This window comes from Dasypus novemcinctus, chromosome 12 (assembly GCF_030445035.2).
Source record: "Dasypus novemcinctus isolate mDasNov1 chromosome 12, mDasNov1.1.hap2, whole genome shotgun sequence".
Lineage (NCBI taxonomy): Eukaryota > Metazoa > Chordata > Mammalia > Cingulata > Dasypodidae > Dasypus > Dasypus novemcinctus.
In genome coordinates, this window is record NC_080684.1 from 96,938,978 (window position 1) to 96,960,285 (window position 21,308).

The following is a 21,308-nucleotide window of genomic DNA, read 5'->3' on the forward strand; positions in this document are numbered from 1 at the left end:
GGGCCGCCCCTCACCCTGCACGGCCACGGGCTGCACCGAGAGCACGAAGGGGTCATAGTAGGTGTGCAGGCCCTTCTTCCAGACCACCGCCATGACGGCGCCTGACGCCAGGACCTCCACCACCGGCTCCTGGCGGCTGCAGCCGTAGACCCTGGCGGGACAGAGAAGGGTGGCGGGGGGCCCTCCGGGGCTGGGACGGGCGCCCGGGAGGGCAGCAGGCTGCCGCGAGGAAGGGAGGTGGACGGGGCGTGGGTCGCGGCGGCCGAGGTCCATCTCAGCGACCAGCCCACTGCGTGTGCGAGCAGGCCCCGGGGCCCGAGGGATGCCCCCAGGGGCCAGGCCGGCTCCTGAGGCAGAGTGGGGCAGAGCTGCCCCAGCTTCTGGAGGTGGCGGATGGACCGCGGCGCCGACGGCGCCTCAGAACCGCCCGTGACCCCTGAGCACCCGGCCTGTGCCCGGCAGGTAGACCAGACTGGCACCTGGAGGAAGCTCCCATCGGTCAGAAGTCCAGAACCTCAGCCCTGAAAAGACCCTTCGGGGTTGTCAAGGTCAATCAGCCTGGTTTACAGATGGGGAAACTGAGACTCGGGGACTTGCCAAGGCCCCACTGCCTGTCCGTGGCTGAGAAGGACGTGGGCTCACACGGCCTGTGTGGGGTGGCCTAGGGCTGCCCACCCCGGGCAGCAGGGCCCAGCCATCCCCGTCACCCTCTCACCCACTTCCTTCAAACTTCCCATTGTCTCTGATAACTCTCCCGGTTCTTGCTAATCTGACAGGTCAAGTCACAGCCAGCTGATGGCTGCCCCAGGTGGGCGATCCAACGTCCAGCAGCAATTTACTGGAGGCCGACTTTGTGCCGACATTGGGCCCTGGGTCTTGATGGCTCAAACTGGCTTCGATGGAGGTGCTTTGGGCACCTTGGCAGGTGGACACGTGCGAGCCTTCCCACGGCACCTCAGGACAGCCACACCTGGGTGCCCACACCTGGGGAAGGAGGCTGGTCCTGGGGCCCAGGGGCCCAGGGATGGGGCGTGTCCCCAGCCTCCAGCCTGCAGTGCCAAGCAGGCTCCCCCCAGGTCCTGGGATGAGCTGTCGGGCTAAGAGGGACCTGACGGTCACCTCTATTGGGGACTTCAGTTTTTATTGTCGGGGACTTGATTTTATTTACTAAGCAACAGAGACCCAGCGTGTGGAACCCATCATGAAGCAAAGTGCCTGCTTAGACCCCGGAGAGGGTCCCACCTGCTCTGCCTTGCTGTCCCCACTAGCCTCACCCCCTCCCCAGGAGGGCTCTGGGTGCAGGTTTGAGGACCCTGATCTTGTCACGCCCCATCATTTTAGAACTTCTCTGAGGGTCTGCCAGGGTCCCTTAGTGAGTAAGGGCAGAGTTGAACTGGCAACAGTGTCCCCTTCCCTATGGTGAATTTGGGGATACAGGAGAAGCCCCCTGGGAAAGGCTGTAAGTGTCCCTGCCCTCCCTGACCTGAAATCAGGGTGTCTGATTCCTCTGAGCTTCCCAGAGCCCTCCAGGCACCCAACCACCCCCCCACCCCCAGGAACCCAGCCTGGGCTATGGTCACCAGGCAGCAGCAGGTGGGCAGGCTAAGGGGGCAGCCCCAGACCCTGGAGAATCAGAGGGGTCCCAGGGCAGGGGTGGGACAGGGACCCCCAGCTCACCCTCAGGACTGCCCCCAGATCTGAGTGCACACGCAGATGCTAATCCAGGCCTGGCTCAAAGCAAGTGCTCAATAAACAAAGGGAAGGAGGCCCCGCCCAGAGGATCTCCCCCTCCTCCTACAGAGACTTTTGGGCTCAACTCCCTTGGCTCATCCTGTGGGGAGCAACCAGGGCTGCCCAGTCCAAGGCCATTTCCAGTCCCTTCTTGGTCCCCCACCACTGCCCTCTGACCCTGCTCACTTCTGCCCTCCACATCCTAAAACCCCACTTCTCTGCTCAGGAGCTGTCAGTAGGTGCCCACTTACCAGGTGTTAAAATCCAGATGGCTCCTGGTGGTCAATGCCTGTTGTGACCCGGTCCCAAATCAATTACGATAGTAACAGTCGCTAGTGCTTATTTACTAGCCACTGTGGGGAGGATCTACTTAAATCCCGACAATAACCCCGCGAGATAAGCAGGACTGGACGCCCATTTACAGGTGCAGATGGACAGGGGACGTGCTTGGGGGAGTACAGCTGGGAAGCAGGGGAGCAGGGAGTGGAAGCCGGGGCCTCCAGACTCTGAAACATTCCAACAAGCCGCACTGGCTCCCAGAGCTCTCCTTAAGAGTCATCTGGTATCCGCTTTGTTACAGAAGGGGAAACTGAGGCTTGGGGAGGGGAAGGAGACGTGGGGCACAGCCATTTTCAGCCTCTTCTCCCACTCCCCTCTAGGCCGGCCTCGCTGGTACCCGGGTCCAAGGTCACACAGCTGCTGTTCTCAGAATGCTGGGTATGGCTCCGACCCCACACCACCCACCCCTTCCCGTCCCACCCCCTCCCTCCTTCCCAGGGACTCACGAGGTGATGAGCCTCCTTTCCAGGGGCCCGGCCACGTCGTACATGGCCAGCCGGTCCCGGCACTCAGCCAGCGTCCACTCGAGCCGGAGCTTGAGCATGAGCTCCTCGGGGCCCTGCAGGTGCCACAGGCAGCTGGAGGCCAGCGGGTCGGGCCCCTTCAGCCGCAGGGCCTGGCCCTGGCCCACGTAGCTGTAGCGATAGCAGCCTGCAGAGGGGAGAGGGACAGGCCCCCCTGGCCCCTGTTAGCAGGGAGGAGAGGCCAAGGGGAGCCAGGCTGGGGCAGGGTGAGCAGCTGGGCCCCAGCCAGCCCCAGGCCTGCTGTGGCCCATCTCTCATGGCCCTGCTGCTTTCTGTTTCCAGTCTCCTTCTTCATTCATTCGTTCATTCGTTCATTGGTTCAATCATTCATCCACCTACACAGCACTCGTTGAGCCTTCCATGCACTGCAAGAGCCCAGACAAAGGCCCAGTAGCTGGCACAGGCCCGAAGACAGACCCAGAAAGAGGGATGGCAGCTCAGGAGGGGACTTTGAGGGGTCTGAGCACAGGGGAGCTGTGGCAAGACTGCCAGCTGGAGAGGGAGGCAGGGCTCAGGCCCGGTCCCGGCGGTGCTGCTTTATCTGCAGCCTCAGGAGCCACAGAAGGTTTGGCAGGGCCCACGTGGCTGGGTGAGACAGAACAAGAGTTTCACTGCAGGTGGAGAGAAGGGAATGTATTCACGAGGGGTCTGGGAAGAGGACCCTGAGATAGAGGAGAGGAGCTTTGAGCTAAAGATAGTGGAAGAATGATAATAAATCTTAGAGTGCATGTCACAGTGCCTCGTATACAGTAAGAGCTCAATCCATGTGCAGGGGGTGAGGGTGTGGGGAGAGAGAGGGGGAGCTGGGGAGAATGTCCCGTGATTTGTCACATTCAGCTGGCCCTGCTGGAGGCTCAGACCAGCCCACCTCCCCTCCTTCCGTCTCTCCTTCCCCATCGACAGCTCCACTCCCCTCCCCCCCGCACCCCCCCGTGCCAGCTGGGCCTCCCGTCATTTAAGCCCTCGGATTTGTCTGCAGTGCTAGAATCTGCAAGCAGTACCACCTACCCCATCCCTTCACCCAGGCGTGATGCATTCAAAATAGTCATTGAGTGCCCGCCAGGGGCCAGCCCTGGGCCAGGCTCCGGGGGCCCATGTCAACCTAGCAGACGCATGTCCCCTGCCACGGAGCACACAGCAGCTCATTTAAACCCTCACCGTCAGTCTGGAAGCAGGGCGGTGGGGCGATCTGCCCGGGGGCCAGAAACCTGGGAGAACGAACGAGCCCCTGAACCACAAGCTGTGTGACTTGAGGCCAGTTGCTTAGCCACTCTGAGCTCTGTCCAATCACAGTAGTCCCTTTCCCACTGCTCCTGCCGGGTGGTTCTGAGCGGAGGTGGACGTGCTTCACTCTGATACTGTCACCTTTTGCTCCTCACCCTCTCCCCGACCCCTGTCCCCCCCGCCCCTCCGACTCCTGTGGCGAGCTGACCTGCCTGGGAAGGGCCTCTGCCTGCTGCTTCGGGAAGGGACAGGCCCTCTGGCGTCTGTCTCAGCTGGCGGCTGGGTGGCGGGGTCTGGCTCTTCCTAGGTCCTAGTCTCCTTTAAATCCCTTTCCAAGCTGATACTTGGACTTTGCCGTTTATGACACTGTCTGGGGGACTAATTCAGTAGAGGCGCGTGCCCGGCTCTGCAGTTGGTCAGCTCGCCCTGGGGAGCCGGCCCCTCTGCCTGCTGGGAGAAGGTCACCGGATGTGCCTTGGACATTTTCTCCTGGCCCTTGCCCAGGCTGTTCCCTCTCCCCAGAATGCTCTGACCCCTTCTCAACCTGACAGGTCCTACCTATCCCCCACACTTGCGTCTGGTGTCTCCTCCTCCAGGAAGCCTTCCTGGGTCCTGGGCAGGAGAAACTCTTTCCTCTGGTGATTCCAGCCTCAGAGTCGGGCCTCTCCAGGCCGGTCCACTCTGCTCTGGAACAGCCCCTGGGTCTGCCTCTGTCTTTCTCCCCACCGCCCCAGGGCTGCTGCTTTAGCACGGGGTTGGGAGGATCTGTGCCCTGTCAGTCTCCCCCAGGGGCTCAGAGCTCCTCCACGGACAGGGCTGGGGACATGTTCGTTCTGGTCGCTCTGGCGTCCCCGGAGCAGGCCTGGGGCCTGGTGTGGGGACCTGGCTTTGGGTGCAGGGCTTGGGACCTGCGCTGAGCACAGAAGGGTCATTGCAGAGCAAATGACAGAAACATGGGACAGGTGGCACGGGCCAGCGCAACGGCAATGTCTGTCCCAGACTCCAGAGTTGCCTCCAAGCCAGGACAGCGCAGGTGCGGAGGCCATGTGCACACACGTGTGAGCACACATGCACGCGCGGATGCAGTCCCGCTCACTAGGGAAGCGCGGCCCGCAGGGCAGGAGAGTGCTCTCCAGCTTCCTTTGCCCTGTCCCCCAGGGGTCCCGGCAGATGGCCAGCCCCGGGGTGGGGGGGCCCCAGGCTGACAGAGCTGGCAGAAGGGCCTTTGCTTGCTGTGACCTTTCAAAAGAAGGCATTTCAAAGCAGAGAAAACAGACTAAAAGCCAGGCCCTTGAGGAAGGCAGGTTTTGCCTGAACTCAGAGCCCAGCTTGCGGGCCAAGCCTGGGGAACTGGCTTGTTTTCCAGTGTCACATCTCCACTGGCATCGCCCGGGGATGCAACCTGAAATGCAGATCCCTGAGCTCCAGCTAAGACCAACGGAACCTGAGGAGGGGGCTTATGCACCGTATCTTCCAGGGTTCCTGGGAGCCTCGGAGTTGGAGAACCACTGCTATAAGCCACAGAGTCAGAAAAGGCACTCTCCTGGGGACAAAAATTACCCAAACTTGGACACAAAGAAAAAAAAAAGAAAGAAAGAAAGAAAGACAGTACGGAGAGCCCTTTCACTGCCACACAAGAACAGGGGCTCTGGAGAGGGTACCCCGAGACCCATTCAGGGGGCCTGTGAGGTCACAACTATTTTTACGATAATTCTGACATGAGGTTTGCCTTATTCCCTCCCATTCTGACAATGCACAGTAGAATTTCCCAGAGCTCAGTGGCCTGTGACATCGCAGCAGACTGAACACACAGGCAGGTGTGAGCATCGGCTGTAGACACGAAGGAGATGCCAACATGTACAGCAAGTCCACTCTTCAAACCACAATTTTTTGTTTAGGGAAAAAATATTTTTTCCTAAAAACATACTATTTTTGTTCTTATGTATTGGTTGGGTTTCTTACTATTTTAAATCTTCTGTTTAAATTTCTACAGTGAGTATTGATATCTACAACCCACATACACAAAAGCTCTTCGGTGTCCTCAAATTTTAAAAATATCAAGGGGTCCTGACACCAGAAAGTTTGAGACTCATTGCCCTAGAGCAGGTCTGCAAATTTTTTCTGTAAAAGGCCCAAGAGTGAATAGTTTAGGTTTTGAGAGCTGAGAGGCAAAATCGAGCTATGATGTAGGTATTTCTATAGCAAGGGAGACAATGAATACCCACCATTATTTTTTTCAACCGTTTAAAAGTGGAAAAGCCGTGAGCATCCAAAAACCAGGCAGCCCACTGGATCGGGTCCCCAGGCTGCAGTTTGCCCGAGCCCTGCTCAGCTGCAGCATTGTCCCCCAAGGCTCTTGGGAACCGTAACTCTGACTTACTCCTGACTATTAATTAGGCCCCAGACTCTGTAAGAGTTCATTAATAGAAGACAGATAAACTGTAAATGGTTGCGTAGAAAAAATAGACCCCAAGGTTGTGGGTAACTAACTTTGCAATCTCATGCCAACATTCTTTTTTCCATTGATGATAGATAGATAGATAGAGAGATAATCAGTTTCCACTATTTCTTCCTTGAATCAGCTTTACCATCTTACTGGTAAATCTTTAAATAAATTAAATAAATCTTTGACACATGCTTGCTACAACTTGGTATGAGAATCATGATTTAACTCTTCATAAATTGGGCTTTGACCCCAACACCTCTGTCCTCCAGGAAAGTAAGAGTTTGACCAGCAAGTTGGGAGGAATGGAAGGTCAGAGAAGGCCCAGCTAGGATTTCACCTCTGCCCCCTCACCCCCGCCTCGGCTCCGGGTAGAAACTTTGAGAGTGTGGAGGAGCTGAGAATTCAGGGCCCAGCGGGACCCAGGCCACGGCACCCGCAGCACCCCCCGTGTCTTGCCTCCTGGAGCCCTGCGGTCCAGTCGGCTTCCCAGGACAGGCCAGAGGACCGTGTGGAGGAGGGTGGCTCTAGCGATCTGGCCCTGGGGAGGAGAGGAGGGTGCGGGGTGCGGGCTAGCCTGGCTGAGAAAGAAAGGGAAAGGTGGCGGGCGTAGCCTTGACTGTGACGGGACCTCCAAAAGACCACGTTCTAAACCCAAGCGACTGCTGTACCTGGAATCGACAAGATTCCTTCCCACCATCAGTGGGACCGGTGGCTGGGGAATGAGTTGAATTCAATGACAGAAAAGCAGAACCACACGCACGGACACTAAATCCGCCGCTCGTACAGGGCACACACACCCGTGCAGTGACACACACAATCGGCCGCGCGTGCACGACCCCTCCCCCACCACGGGCGTCCCCCCGGATGAGCCCAGGCCAGGGCTCCCTGCACCCACCATGGAAGCCGAGTGGCCCTGATCCCTTGACCAAACCAAGAAAAACACCTACTCAAAAGGAGATTATGGAGGGAAAAAAAAAAGGTAGCGTACCCAGCGTGGAATTCAGGGCAATTATGTCTTTCACACTGGCTTCTGTTAAAAGGAAATGAACAAACAAACAAACAAGGACAAAAAAAAATAACTAAATAAAATGAAGAACAAGAAGAATAAAAGTAGAGGAGGCCATCCGAGCCAGCCCCTTCGGAGACTGGCCTTCCGCGCCTCCCCACCGCCCGCCGCCCCTGCCCGCCGGGCCCCTGCCAGCACTGACCGAGGATCACCAGGCCCCCGGGGTCGGCCTCGTACTCGGCCCGGTAGGGCACGGCGGCCGAGCTGTTGGCGGTGGACAGCAGCTCCTCCTCCAGCAGGGCCTGCACCACCTCGGGGCTCAGCAGCGGCTGGCGGCGCTCGGGGATTTGGAGGATGAACCAGAAGAAGCAGGTGAGGGGCCCCTCCCTAAGGAAGGTGGAAAAGAGGGGGCCCGGGAGGAGGCTGAAGGGGGCTCGCGCTGTGGGGCCAGCTCTGCGCCCCAGGTGGGGCTCCCAGTCTTTACTGGACACCTCCCTACCACCTCCAAGGGAGGTGCCCTCAGCACCCTGCTTTCCCCAGCGAGGAGACTGAGGCACGGAGATGACGCTATGTGCCACGGACCCCAGGCCTCACCTGGTGCATGCTGGTCTCGACCAGCCCCTTACCACCGTCACCTAACATACGGGGGCCCATGCCACGGGACCCCTTCTACAGACAGGGAGGCCGTGCTCTTGAGGGAAGGTCACACCCAGCAAACCAAACCCCGCTCCGTGCCTCAGTTTCCCCATTTATACAATGAGGACCTTGCATCGGAAGCCTGCAGGATCCCCTCCCACTCTTTGGGGCCGGGAGGAGAGACCAGGGACAACTCACCCGAAGGAGTAGACGGAGCTGGAGTTGTAGTAAGGAGCCAGACGGGTGCTGACAATGAGCTCCTTGAGCTGCAAGGAGGAAAATAATGATCCCCGCTGTTTCCTTCCCACAGGGCAGTCGGCCCCTCGGGCCTCCAGGCACCTTCCTACCTGGGTGTCCTCCAACTCCCCCCGGCAGCGCCACTTGACAGAGATGCCCGTGGAGGCCGGGAGGTGCACAGCCTTGCCCACGGTCCCCGAGGGTCATAGCTAGGCCGGGTCACAAACCCTGTGCCCATCCCACCCATTTGCCCCCAGTACCCAGGCCCTGCCCCTCCACCCCAGCTCTCTCGGGAAGAGAGGTCTGGCTGTTAATGGCAGGCTAGAGGTGGGGCAGCTGAGGCTCAGTGTGAGGGGAACTCTGGGGGAGAGTGCAGGGCTGCCTCAGAGTTGCGCTCCCACCAGGGGCCCAGCGAGCCCGGGTACTGAGCCACCGACTCCTGTCTCAGCGGCTGAGGGTAGCCCCTGGGCCTGGGCCCCTCCGGCACCTCCAGCCTGCCATCTCCAGTCCCTGTGGTGGGCCCTGACAGCACCACGCTGGGCTGACTGTCCTAAGGTCACACGCCCCGTCAGTGGCACAACCAGGATTTAACACAAGTGCGTCCACTTTCCCACCACCCTTTCCTCAGTACACCCCCCCCCTCCATCAGACCTAGAATTGAACTCTGCTCCCAGCGAGTGCTCAGGGAGGCTCGACCAGCTGGCTTGTCAGATTGGACACCTCCCTTCTCCCTTCTTGACCCCAGGCCCCCTCCTCTAATCCCAGAACCCCTCCCTCCGACCCTACTTCCTCTCCCTGCAACCCTCCCCTACCATCTTCTGCGCTTTGGCGGTTTCACTGCGGAAAGCACTGGATTCCCGGCGGGCGAGGTCCTGGGAGAAGTGGCGATTGAGCACGCGGAGGCTGCCGGAGTACACCTGGCTGACCGTGGCCTCCGCCCTGTACCCTGGCCGGGAAGAACCAGCAGGGTTACCCCAGGGTGCAGGCGGGTAGGCGCCCCATCCTCCCTCTGCTACCCCAAACCCGCAGCTCAGCCCCAGCATCTCGGGCCTCCGAGACACCATCTGCATCATCTTTGTCATCATCACCATTGTCACCTAAGGTTTATTTGGTGACAACTGGCCCCAAGGTGCCTGAGAGGAGAGGGACCCCTGCCCGGTGATGTCCCAAAGGCCAGGGACTGATGCAGTGGCTGGTCCAGGACAGAGAGCCCACGAAGGCCAGGAGCCCATGGGGCCCCGAGGGTCTGGGTCCTGGTGGGCACCTCTATGTGTCCTTCCATGATACAGACCGTTGGGTGCTGAGCACCTGCTGTGTGGGGCACCCTAGGAAACCCAGACGGACGTTCTCTGCTCGGGGAGCTGACAGTGCTGGGCAGTGGGCATTGCTCCAACAAACACACAGAGCACAGGAGCCACCTGTGAGGACAGTCACCAAGGAGGGGCACGCCCTGCTGTTGAGAGCAGGCAGGGGCAGGGTTGTGCCAGAATTTTGAGAAGAGCACATAGAAGTCCACCCAGAAGAGTGGAGCGGGGAGGGAGCAGGGCACACGGCGTGCTTGCTGGGCAGAATTAAAGGCCTGCTCCTGGGACTGGGCACGGCCGGGAGGAGGGTGCAGCCCTGGGGCTGAGCTCCTGCCTCCACCCTGGGCAGCCAGCCCTGGCCTCTGCCGGCAGCTTCCTCGTCAGGTGGCCGTTCTACAGTCCTCCACTCCTTGCTGCTTATCCTGTTCTAGCGTAATTCACCACTTGTCCAGCTCTTCTCCCCTTCCAACTGGAAGCTTCCGAGGACAGGGCGTGTGTCTGGTTCATGCCCTGCCCAGCGCCCAGCTGTCCAGGAAGCAAAGCCTGGGCCCAGGGTGGAGGGAATTCGTCCAAGATCCCCTGAAGCACCTCTTCTATCTACCCTTAATCCCTTGGGTGGGAGGTGGGGGTGGTGGGTGGCTTGGCACTCAGCCCCTGGGTCCCCGGCTGCACCCCACGGGGTTTCTCTCAGAAGCACAATCAGGAGGAATTAGACTCCACTGCAAAGAAAGAATTGGCCAGCGAGTCCCTGGCCCTCCAGCACCAGCTCTGAGGTTACCCTGAAGACTAATTATCCCGCTGCCGGCAGAGGCCTCGCAGCTGCCGCACTATCTGGGGCACTGGCTTCCTGCCGGTGGTGAAATGCACACAGCTTCCTCTCCCTGCCTGAGCTGCTCGGCTCTGAGCAGAATCACAATCCACCTGCTGAATCACGGCAAGTGGTCTGTGCCAAAACCTGGGGACCCTGACAGGGTCACTCCCAGAGGCTGGTTCTACCCCCCAACCCTGACCTCCTCTGGGGCTGGACCTGGGCAGAGCTCCCTGATGACTGCTCCAAAATGTGACCTCCGGTTTCTTTCAATGGGTCTGAAACACCACCATGAGAGCTGTAGCCATGGGCGGCCGGCAAGTTGTCCCTGCCTGGCCATGCTCTAGCACGGTGGCTGTGTTGGACCCTGCAGCTAAATCGCAAGGCCGGAGGTGAAAACCACACAGAGCCTGGCATACAGGAGGTGCTCAGTACAGAAGGCTTGGAGTCATCTCCTACAGTGAGCAGGGAGCATTTGTGCAGGCACCTTTGAATTTGGTTTCATCCATTATTGCCCGTCACCAGGCACTAAAGGACCGAGAACATTCTCCATAGTTCTGGAGAAAGATGGAGAAGGTGCTCAGGGAACCTTTATTGGATGGATGGATGGACGGATGGGTGGATGGACGGATGGGTGGATGGGTGGATGGATGGATGGATGGATGGATGGATGGGCAGGCTGGAGCACAGAACAGTTGCTCCAGGACTCCAGGGTACTGACTGAGGGCTGTGATAACCAGGGATGTGGGGGGAGGAGGGAGGGCAAGGTCAAGGCCATGGCAGAGGCCCCAAGCCCAGCCTCACTCCACCGGCAGGTCCCCTCCCACTGTTGAATTCCGCCCATGCCTGTGCTGGGATGTGAAAGCCATCTGTGGGCATGGACCCCTCCTGGAGGCCTGATTCCTAGGTCCCCTCTTTGTCTCCATTCAAGCAGGACCCGAGGGAGCCAGAGGTGCCAGAGATGTGGTCCCCACCCTGGAGGAGTGCCCAGGCTGGGCTCGAGTGAGCAGAGGCACTAATTGGTGCCGGGCACCCTGGGCACCCCTGGGCCTCCTCCAGGAGCGACAGGCTGGCTCTGAGCCCCAGGAGCAACCCCGGAGGGCTGAGGGCAAAGGGAAGGCCAAGTTTACACTCCTTTGGCGTGTCGGTTCACAATGAGCGGGTGCCGGGACAGGACTCCTTCCCCAGCTGACAGGGAGCGGGGGGCCCTTGGCCAGAGCAGGCAACAGACCCAGCTGAACCCCAGCACCCAGAGAGTGGGTGCAGTAACTCCCATTTCAAAGGACAGAAGGAGGCTCAGAGAGGGGACACAACTTGCCCATGTTAGCGCAGCGGGTGGCCGGGCACTGCTGGAGCCTGGCATCCTGATCCGGCCTGCTGGGCCCCCACGGCCACCCTCTCCAGGTGGGCCCACGTGGTTACCTAGGAAATACCAGAGCAGGACCCCCACGGAAGCCAGCACAACCAGGGCCAGCCACAGGGGCGCCAGGCGGAGATAGTCCCGGGCTTTCTTCTTGGAGTCCTCAGGGCCCTTGAACATCCGCTCCGGCTCTGCCTCCTCGCCATCGCCTCCGTCGCCCTGCCCGCCAGCTGCCTGGGGGGCCTTGGCCATGGGCGTCCTGGCAGGCAAAGAGAACAGCCTCGCATTTGCACCGGAGCCTTTACCGAGCGCCAGCTGTGCGCAGAAGGAAGACGGCACCCTGCCTTTTGGAGGAAAGGGATCACGACAGCCTCGATGAAAAAGGTTCTGCACCCACTGGGCAGATGAGGAAACGGAGACGCAGAGCGTTTCAGGCACAGCTCAGCCCAGAGTTTTCCCACCCTCATCTTCCAGATAGGATTTTGAATCTGACATTCACTACATTTTACAGATGAAAAATCAAAGCACGGAGAGGCTAGCCACTTGCCCACGGTCACACCGCAGGTAGGTGGGGGTTGAGCCCAGGTGTCTGACTCCCTGCTCTTTCCACTCTTGGAGCTATTTCTTATCCATGAGCTGCTAAATAATGAATCGTGATCAGCTCATAACTGAGCATCACCCCCTCCCCATGTCCCAGGTCTTCAGACTCCCCAAGCAAACTTTTGAGCATTGTTTGGAGTCTCAGGCAGGGTTTCCCACACTGCAGAGAAAGGTCTCCCGGCGGAGCAACGATTCCAGAGCACGGGGCAGTTAGTCTCCTCTCGCTACATAAATGAATTGCCACCCTAACTTTCAGCAGGTCCCCAGAAGCTGCGGGTGGTGGGGGAGGCCAGGGGGGAGTTGCCCCCATTTGGGCTGCATCTAAGCTTGGGTTTTCGCTCAGTGGGTTTTCTGAAAATGGGGCTCCTCTGCAATGCTGAGTGCTCTCAGATGGGTGTAAGGGCCCCCAGCCCCCTCCCTCCTGCCCCTCTTGGTGACAGTCCCAGCCAAGGTCCCTGGCTTCCACCACAGTGGTCCTCCGAGGGGCCCCCCCGTCAGATGTAAGGAAGGGAGGGGCCGCAGGTGATTCTCAACTGGGCGTGGCACCCCTCCCAGAGGATATGGGCAAAGGTGAGGGGGTGCTGTTGGCTTTACTGAGCCAGGGCAGGGATAGCAGCGTCTTGCCTTGGGTGTGACAGTCCCACCCACTGCCCCACCTATCCGCGGCCCCCCGTGAGGAGTGCCAGCCCCCTTGTGCAGCAGTAGGAGGTTGACAGTGAAGACACTTGACCAAGGCCCCCAGCAGGCCGAGCCGCCGCTCCGTCGCAGGCTGATCAGCTGTGTGCCAAGGTGGCTGGCCCCGCAGTCTGGGCACCAGAGGTGACCACACCCCTGCTTCACTCGAGTCTGGATCACTGAGGAGTCCTTTCTGGAAAACTTGTAGGGCCATGGGGACGCAGGGGCATAGAGGCAAGTGCAGTCGCCAGGTACTAAGTCACAACTGCCTGCTGCTGCTCGTGCGTTATACGCGGTCTGGGGCGTAAGCCCTTCCAGAGACCTCCTCAGCCCATTCTACAGGCGGGAAGACTGAGAGGCAGAGAAGGCAGCTTTGCCAAGCCCACACTGTCGGGAGGCAGCAGAGCCAGGCTGCAAACCCAAGCAGTTTGTCTCCAGAGTGGGGGTCTGGCCACCACTGCCTCCTGGACCATCAGGGCACAGAAGGGGAAAGTGAGGCACAGAGATGGGCACTTGGTCGGTTAGAGGCAGCGCCAGAAGGAGGAGGCCAGGGCAGAGCCCCGCATCGTGCCCCGCCTCGTGGTGCCCCGGGCAGGCCTTGCCCCCCCATGAACTGCCCCCTGCTGTGGGGACTCCAGGAGGGGCCTCCTCAGGGGGCTCCCTGCCCCCTGCCCTCCTCCCACACATCCTGACCTGGCAAGACCTCCTGACCAGCTGCAGCCTTTCACCTGCTCAAGATCCTGTCCTGATTGCAAACACCCAGGACCCTAAGCCCAGGACCCTCCATCCCGAGGCCGGTGCGCAGCACCCCCGGGGCCCACAGAAGGAGCGTGAGGAACCCGCAGAGGCCGGGGCTGCGAGGCCAGCTGCCAGGCGAGGAGTTCAGGACCTGGCAGGGGAGCCACCTCCTCCCCTGGGCAGCCCTGGAGCAGATCAGCACGGCCTGGCTCTCCGCCCTGTTTCTCTCCCCCCAGGAACCAGAGCCGCTGGTTCACTCCGGCTCCCTCGGAACCCAGCGCGGGGCCAGCGGCACGGATGGCTGGATCCAGTATCTCGAGGGTGTGTAGCGGATGAGCAGTGAATGAACGAGTGACCGGACGAACGCAGCCCGGTCTCCGCGCTCCTGGCGCAGTGCTCTCTCCGACCACTTGCTGCCTTCAGGAAGTGAGAATTGCGAGGCTTGGAGGGAGGGCTGGGGGGAGGCACTGGCCTGTGGAGTCCTAAATTCAGTTACTGAGTCACCTTGGGTTTTCAGGGCCAGGCCCTGTGCTGGGCCTGGGGGCACGTTGGTGAACAAAGGACACCCCATTCCCGCCGCTCGCCGCTTGGGGCTTATCGTCCAGCAGCAGAGAGGCAACCAGCAGCTACGAGGATGACCTCGCCACCCGTGTCTTCCACTCCCCATCATTCTAAGGGGCCATACTGTCAGAACAGTCTGTGACCCCAGGCCCCGACCCTTCCTCTGCATTTCCACTGCTCCCTTCATCCCGGTCACCATCTTGCCACCTCAACTGCAAGGGCCAGGGGTCTGGCCAGCCTCTCCAGTGAATTCCCATTCAACCACCAGAGTGGTCTTTTCTTCCTTCACCCTGCTGACACCCCTCCCCAGGTCCCATCCACCTAGAGGAGAATCCAAAGCCCTTGTCACAGCTCACAGCCCACAGAGGGTCTAAAGGACGAAGTCCCTGCCTGTCTTTCTGTCCTCTCCTTCCCTCTGCTGCAGCCCTGGCCATCTCCTGGCTGTACCTCTAGGACTCCAGGCACACGGCTACCTCAGGGCCTTTGCACTTGCTGGATGGATCACTTTTCCTTCAGTTGGCTTCATGACACAAACCCTCACCTTCTTTTAGTCTTTGTTCCAATGTCCTTTCTTCAGCAAGGCCTTTCCTGACCACCACCCTTCCATCCTGTACCTGCTGCATCTGTCTATGCAGCACTTCTGGAGGCCTAAGCTGCAGCATGTGCTTATCCGTCTGCTGTCTGTCCCCTGCCTGGCTGCAAGTGCACCAGAGCAGAGGCTTCATTCTGCTGCGTATCTAGCCTTGGGCAGAGCTGGTCGTGAAGTGGGCACTCAATAACTGCTGTTGAACGAATGAATGAATGAGGTTCCCTCCTGCATAGCTGCGGGGGTCTGGCTCATTTCTCCCCCTTTCTCTGCTACACACCCTCGAGATACTGGATTCTGTTGGTTATCAGTTCCAATAATACAAATAATAGTAAACTTGTGGCTCAAGGGCTCTTAGCCAGCCCTGGGCGAAGAGCACCTCGGGATTGTGCCTTGAAGCTGGGAGGCCCTGCCTGCCGCCAGGCCTGCACGCACACTTCCTTGTGCTGGGGCTCCCCATCACCTTACCCCCACGCCTACCTGGCCAGCTTCCATGGCCCCATCAGGCTGCTGCCCATCAGCTCAGAGCCACCACCTCCTAATGGCACCCCAGAACACCCCAGAAGGGGTGGCTGCCCCTACAAAGCCTCCTAGGCCCCCCATCACTGCACGCTACACTTGCAGGACTTTTCTCAGTCCCCCTAAGGGGACCGTCCCTGAAAGGACGGCTTGGAGGGCTCTGCCCTGCTCTGAGAAGCTGGACCCCACGGGTACGCCACGCTGCGCCCTCTCCCACCATCTGGGCCCCTGGAGGACCCGCAGTCTGCCTGCCAGCAGCTGAGCTCCCTGGCAGAGCCATACCTGCCCAGCAGAAGGTACAGATTGGGACTCAACCCCTGTATGTGGAGCTCCTGCTATGTGCCAAGCCTGTGCCAGGCAACTCTGCAAACCGCATCCGAGTGCAGGCTCCAGCAGCCCGGGTGGTTGCTTTGCTGTCTCTATTTAGTGGTTGGGGAAACTGAGGCACAGAGCAATGAAATGACTCAGAGCAGGAATTCTGATCTAGGACCATGGGAGGTACCTTTCCCTGGGGCCACTGGGGCCTAGAGTAAATGCCTACGAGCCACTTTCACTGTGGGTCCCGCCCCTAAGTGTGGGGGGAGTGAGTGAAAGTCCCCTCCAGCACACCAACCCCCAAACTCACCCAGAGACACACAGATGGGGACTCCCTGAGGCCGGCACACGCCTCTTTGCTGTACACAGACTCCTAGGTGCACCCCGCACATCGCACACGGCCACCTGCTTTCAACCCTGAGCCTGTGAGCTGACCAGCTCCAGGTCCCACGCGTGGGGCAGCACACGGCAGTGGGCATGCAGCTTTGGACCAGTCTCTGACCCTGCCAAGCCCATGTGGGGTGCCTGGGCGTGGAGGGGGCAGCGCGTCCAGTCCTGCAGGGCCGAGTGGGTCGTTCAGCCTGGCGAATCGGGCCTCTCCCCTCCCCCGCCCCAGCCCTGCGTCCACAGGCCCCGCCAGGCCTCCCGGCCCCCCCGGCGCCTGAGACTCTCCACGGCCCCTGCGCTGGTCCCTGCACCCGGCCTTGCACAGCCCTGTCCTTGCTCCCCTGGCCCCAGGCCTGCTCCCCTGGCCCCAGGAGCCCTCACCTCCCCCTGTGCTGGCGTGTTCTCTGGCCAGTGCGGCTGTGCGGGCCTGGCCCCCAAGTGGCACAGGCAGCTCCTGCCCCGGGAGCCAGGCCCGGCTCTCAGAGTGGACACCATCACCAGGCCCTTCGTCCACCCCAGCCGCCTGCCCTGGAGGTCCCCGCTTACCTCTGGGAGCGGCAGGTGGATGCGGGGCCTGCACGCAGGCCTCAGGAGCCTGTTTGTCCAGGCCAAGGTCTCCCCACCCCCACCCAGCCGGCCTGGCCTGGATCAATGGCCCAGAGCCATGGCCCCGGCGTCTGGCCCTTGTCCCCTGTGGCCTGTGGCCCCGGGCTCCATGGGCCTCCTGCTGGGTCCGGGACGGCCCTGTGACTGAGCGCAGGTAAACAGGCGGGAGGCAGGCGGCAGGCGGTGCCCGCTCGGCCGCCCCGCCCCTGGCACCGGGAGGCAGGCGGGCAGGTGTGGGAGATCTGAGCTCTCCCCCGAGGCCCGTTGCCTGGTGACATCTGCCTGGTTACACCCCCTGGTCCCCGAGCATGAGGTGGGGTGGCCGAGGACCGGGGGCTGCGCAGAGGCCCATGCAGGTGCTGGCGGGGACTCATGCAGTCCTCCTTACCTGGACAGGTGAGACCAGACGAGTCCACTGGCCCAAGAGAGAGCAAGGGAGGCCAGCCCTTGTCCTCTGGGGACGGGAGAAAGGAGGGGAGGCTGGGGTTCGACATGATTTTCTGTTGAGCTGGGGATGATTTGACAGCGCCGGGCTGTCCGTTATGGGGCCAATGAACACTTGGGCTCGTGAGCACTTGGGATGTGACCAGGCTGAACTGAGACGTCCTGCACGAGTGAGATACACACCAGGTTCCAAGGCTTAGCGCAAAAGCAGAACGTAAAATAGCTCAATAATAGTTTTTATTTTGATGACATGTTGAAAGCCCACTCCTCTGGCTACACTGGGTTAGGTAAAGGGTATTAATTTTACCTGCTTCTTTTTACTTTTTTTCAGTGTGACACTTAAATTGCTGTGTGACTTTGCAGGACAGCCTGCTGGACAGCTGCTGTGGAGGTGATGGGCTTGGCCCAGGTGTGAGCCAAAGCCCGGGTTCTGAACAAGGGTGTCCTGGGATGTGTGCAGGATGACATGCGCTTGTCCCCAAAGAGGGAGCTGGATTTTAATCACCGCGTCCTGGTCAGGTGTGCACACCTAAAACCCTGCGTGCTCTGGGGACGGGGGTCCCAAGGGGTATGCGTTGTAGTGGGTATGGGGGTAGAGGGGCAAGTGTGTATGTGCGTGTCATACGTGTGTGCAGGGGGGTGGGGGGTGTTCCTGTGGGTGTTACATGGAAGGTGATGCAGCGTGGGGGAAGCCTCCCCAGTGTGTCTTAGTTATGTGGACCTGAGCAAGTCCCCTGACGCTGGAGCTGCCGCTTTCTCATCCGCTAAACACACAAAGTTAGCTCCGTCTTGACAGTTGACCAGGATGTCCTGCGTCGTGGGAGGTGCCCAGAGGCCATGGGGTGAACTGGTGGCCGCGTGCGTGGCCCTGGCCGTGGGCTCCCTCCCGTGTGGCACCACTCCGTGGGCTCTGTGAGGGCGTGCGCTGCAGGCCCGGGCGGCTGTGTACTTGGCTCTGCGTGTGTCCTGAGCTTGTGTCTGGGCAGGGGTTTGGGCATCTGGGCACATGCTCTGTGCAGCACCGTGTCCAGGCCAAGGAGGGCTGGGCGGTGGGGTGGGGTCCTTGGGGGGCTGATTAGGGATTTGGGGTGGGGGCGCCTCCCCACCTCCTCCTGCTCTCAGCCCTGACCCTGAGACCGGGGCCCAGCCTCGCCCCCCTCCCCTGGCCCAGCCCGGGGGGGCTTCTGCCTCCTCCCTCTAGCCGCCCCCCTGCCCAAGCCCTGGTCCCCACCCTGCTGCAAACTCTCCCTGGGAAAGGTGCTTGGGATGGAGCAGGCACCGACCGCGGTGTGGGCCGGAGACACCCGAGCCCTGCCTCTAGCCCCTTCCGAAGGCAAAGGGCAGGGAGCTGGGCAGCCAGACAGGCCGGGGACCTTGCACAATCCCCATCCCCTGTACCTAGGGGCCTCGGGCCATCGATTGGCCACCGCCTGGGGGGAGGGGCGGGCACCTGAGCTCCGGGGAGACAAAGGCCTGGTCGTGGGGTCCCAGGCTGGGCGGCGCTTGGCCCGCGGAGGAGCTGCTATCGGCTGAGCGGGTGGACGCCCACTCCCCCCACATCCTTCAGGGGTGGTGGTCGTCCTCCCGCCTGGTCTCTCGGATGGGGCTGGAGGCAGGCCGGGGAGAGGAGGAGGCAGCAGGAGGGCCGCCCCCTCCTTGTCAGCCGGCCTGGGGGACAGGGGGCCGGGAGCTCCAGGAGGCCACGGGTGCGGGAAGAGCTGCCAGCCCAGCAGAGGCGAGCCTGCCCTGGAGGAGACGCTCTGCGAGGAGCCTTCCTCGGAAGCCCTCAGGGGAAAGCCGGGGGCTCCAGGCCCAGGGCTACGCCGACAGGGTGGGCCCCGTGGGCCCCAGCCAGACACCGTCTAGACAGGGGTCTGGGCGGTCGGAGGTCAGAGCGGCCCAAGAGGGCGCGGGCAGGCTGGCTGGCCGGGGACTGGTTTTTCAAAGTTCCCACGGGACCCCTGACTCCTCAAGTTGCCTCTGAAGTGCGCTCTGCCTTTTCCCCCGGGGCCCCGCCACCGCCTCTCCTACAGGAAGCCCCAGTGGTCTCGCTGCTCCCCTCTTCGCCCACGGCCTCCGGAGCCTGGGGACGGAGGCCCGCTGCTGAGAGGAAGGGAAGCCTCTGCTTGCTGGGCCCACTTTTCCATTTCTTGACCCCCGGTGGCCACCCCAACACCCCGTCCCTCATCTGTGCGGGGCCGCGGGGTTTCCGAGAGCTCTTGAGGCCGTGCAGCTGCGTGCCTTTATGACACAGCGAATCACACACACGACCCGTCCCCTCCCCTAATGAGAAAAAGGCCATCGGCTCGCGGGGTCCCGGCCCCGTGCTGAGGGCCCGGCAGGGGAGAGCCTGGCAGGCCCCTGGCCGGCCCCCGCGCCTCTTTCCCAGCCGAGTGGTCAGGAAGCCGCTGCCGAGGCAGGGGTTGGGGTTAGAGAGGTGCTGCCTCTAGCTGCTGGGGACACGGGGTGGAAACTTTTCGTGTGTCAGCCAGCCGGGCCTCCTGGCTTCCTCCGTCCCGGGGTCCGACAGGAGGGGCTTCCGGAACAGGCGGGGAGACGGAGACCCAGATGGGGCGGGTGTACCCTCAGCCCCACGGCAAGGCCAAGGCCGGGCCCGAGGTGTCTGACTCGCAGTCCCGCGCTCTTTCCCGTGTGCTGTCCAAAAACGCATTTTTTTCAATTAAAGGAAGATGATATCATGCCTATAAATGCAAGACCTTAGGCATGAGAGTTAAAAATTTCCAAGGGGCATAGAATTCCATTTTTCAGCATTTTTTAATTTTTATTGCCTTGAAATGTTGTTGCAGCCAGAACCCGTCCTCAGCAGGCAGCTCAGCTGGAGGGAACGGCTCTGGCCCTCTAAGGGAGCCCCATGCAAGGCTGGAGAAGGAAGCTTCTCCAAGGAGCCTCTCTGGCTGCCCTTTCATACAAAGCCCCGCCCCCCCCCCCCCCCCCCCCCCCGCCCCCGGCGCTTGCTCAGGCTTCCCTCGGGGTCTCTCTTCTCCTGGAAGATCCGTGTTGTCAGGATAGCTGTTGAACTTGGAGATGATCTTGAGGGATGTCCTAACACCAGTGGGTTTTGACCCTTCTTCTGGCCACTTTGGTCTCCAATTTATATGCAAGTCCAGGTTCTCAAAACTCTGGAACCCTTCCTCCCTGCTGTCACCCTTCCTTTCCTCCCTCCCTCCCTCCTTCCCTCCCTTTGCCCATTCTCCAATCTACACATTCATTCAACAAACATCCTGAAGCAAGTGCCGGGATGCAGTGATGGACAGGACACTGAGGGTCCTTTTCTGAAGGGGTCACAGCAGGGCTCAGAGAGCAAGGGGAGGGGGCAGGGTGACGGAGAGCAGGCGCACTCAGCTTCTGGAAGAAGTGGCCTTTCCTGTAAATATCAAACGATGGTTTTCCTGCCTTCGTCCCCATCCAGCGGGCACACATATCTTACTTGGCCCTTCTTGTCTTAATTTTTTTAAAATTAGTGGCCGATTTTGAAAGATCAGGACATTTCCCATAAAAGCTGATTTTTAAGCATCTCTTAAAAAATTAGAAGATCTGGAGGCTCTGGGTCTGTCTCCCAACACAGCAATCAGCAATGGTTGCCCTTGAGCAAATTCAGTCTGACCCAGACCCCACCTCTCCCTATTGCTCACACAGCATGGGTTAAAAACACTGGCCCTGGAGTCAGAAACCTGGATTTGAGCCCTGGCTCTACCACTTCTACGTGACCTTGAGCAAGTTACTTCATCTTATAGAGCCTGCATCTCCTCATTTAGAAAAGGAGGACAATCATCATACGTGCTGTGAAATTAAACAAGATCATCCAAGTGAGGAAGTTAGGACAGGGCCGGCACCTACTAAGTGCACCGTACACACGCGCAGGCATCATTTTCATCCCTGTTGTATGACCTGCTTCCCCCCTACCCCACCCCATCCTCCATCAGCATCTGACTTTGAGATCCCAGCAGTAAAAGTTTTACAGTGAGTTTCATATTTGCATAAAGCATTTGCTTGCCGACCTATTCAGTCCCCAGCGATTGCTTGTGGCTAACGCAGTGGCAGGTGTTCTCCACCTGCCGCGAGAGTCCCTGGGCCCTTGGCCATGCTCCCTCCCTAACACAGGGGTCGCTCAGTGCCAAGCCTTGTTCCCAGTAATCTCCGCCCCATCAAATCTAAACATCCGATTTGAACAGTGCAGTGCACACAGTAGCAGCTCGATAGATGTATTAGAAGGAATGAGTGAGGAATTGCCTGCCACAGGG

At 60.2% G+C, this 21,308-nt stretch overlaps 1 protein-coding gene across 2 annotated transcripts in view; it reads right to left on the reverse strand.

Moving 5' to 3' along the window:
- Positions 1 to 16,757, reverse strand: part of TMPRSS6 (transmembrane serine protease 6) — a 37,412-nt gene extending 20,655 nt beyond the window's left edge. Inside the window, exons 1-8 of one of the 2 annotated variants that reach the window (XM_058308766.2) lie at positions 16,543 to 16,753; positions 11,678 to 11,874; positions 8,956 to 9,089; positions 8,105 to 8,172; positions 7,473 to 7,657; positions 7,253 to 7,294; positions 2,517 to 2,721; positions 15 to 151 (exon numbers count right to left, since the gene is read on the reverse strand). In XM_058308766.2, the coding sequence (XP_058164749.1) occupies positions 15 to 151; positions 2,517 to 2,721; positions 7,253 to 7,294; positions 7,473 to 7,657; positions 8,105 to 8,172; positions 8,956 to 9,089; positions 11,678 to 11,867 (961 nt within the window). In that variant the 5' untranslated portion in view covers positions 11,868 to 11,874; positions 16,543 to 16,753. Of the gene's footprint in view, positions 1 to 14; positions 152 to 2,516; positions 2,722 to 7,252; positions 7,295 to 7,472; positions 7,658 to 8,104; positions 8,173 to 8,955; positions 9,090 to 11,677; positions 11,875 to 16,542 lie in introns of both variants that reach the window. The other variant, XM_058308767.2, reaches the window with a different exon arrangement.
- Positions 16,758 to 21,308: the final 4,551 nt, after the last annotated feature.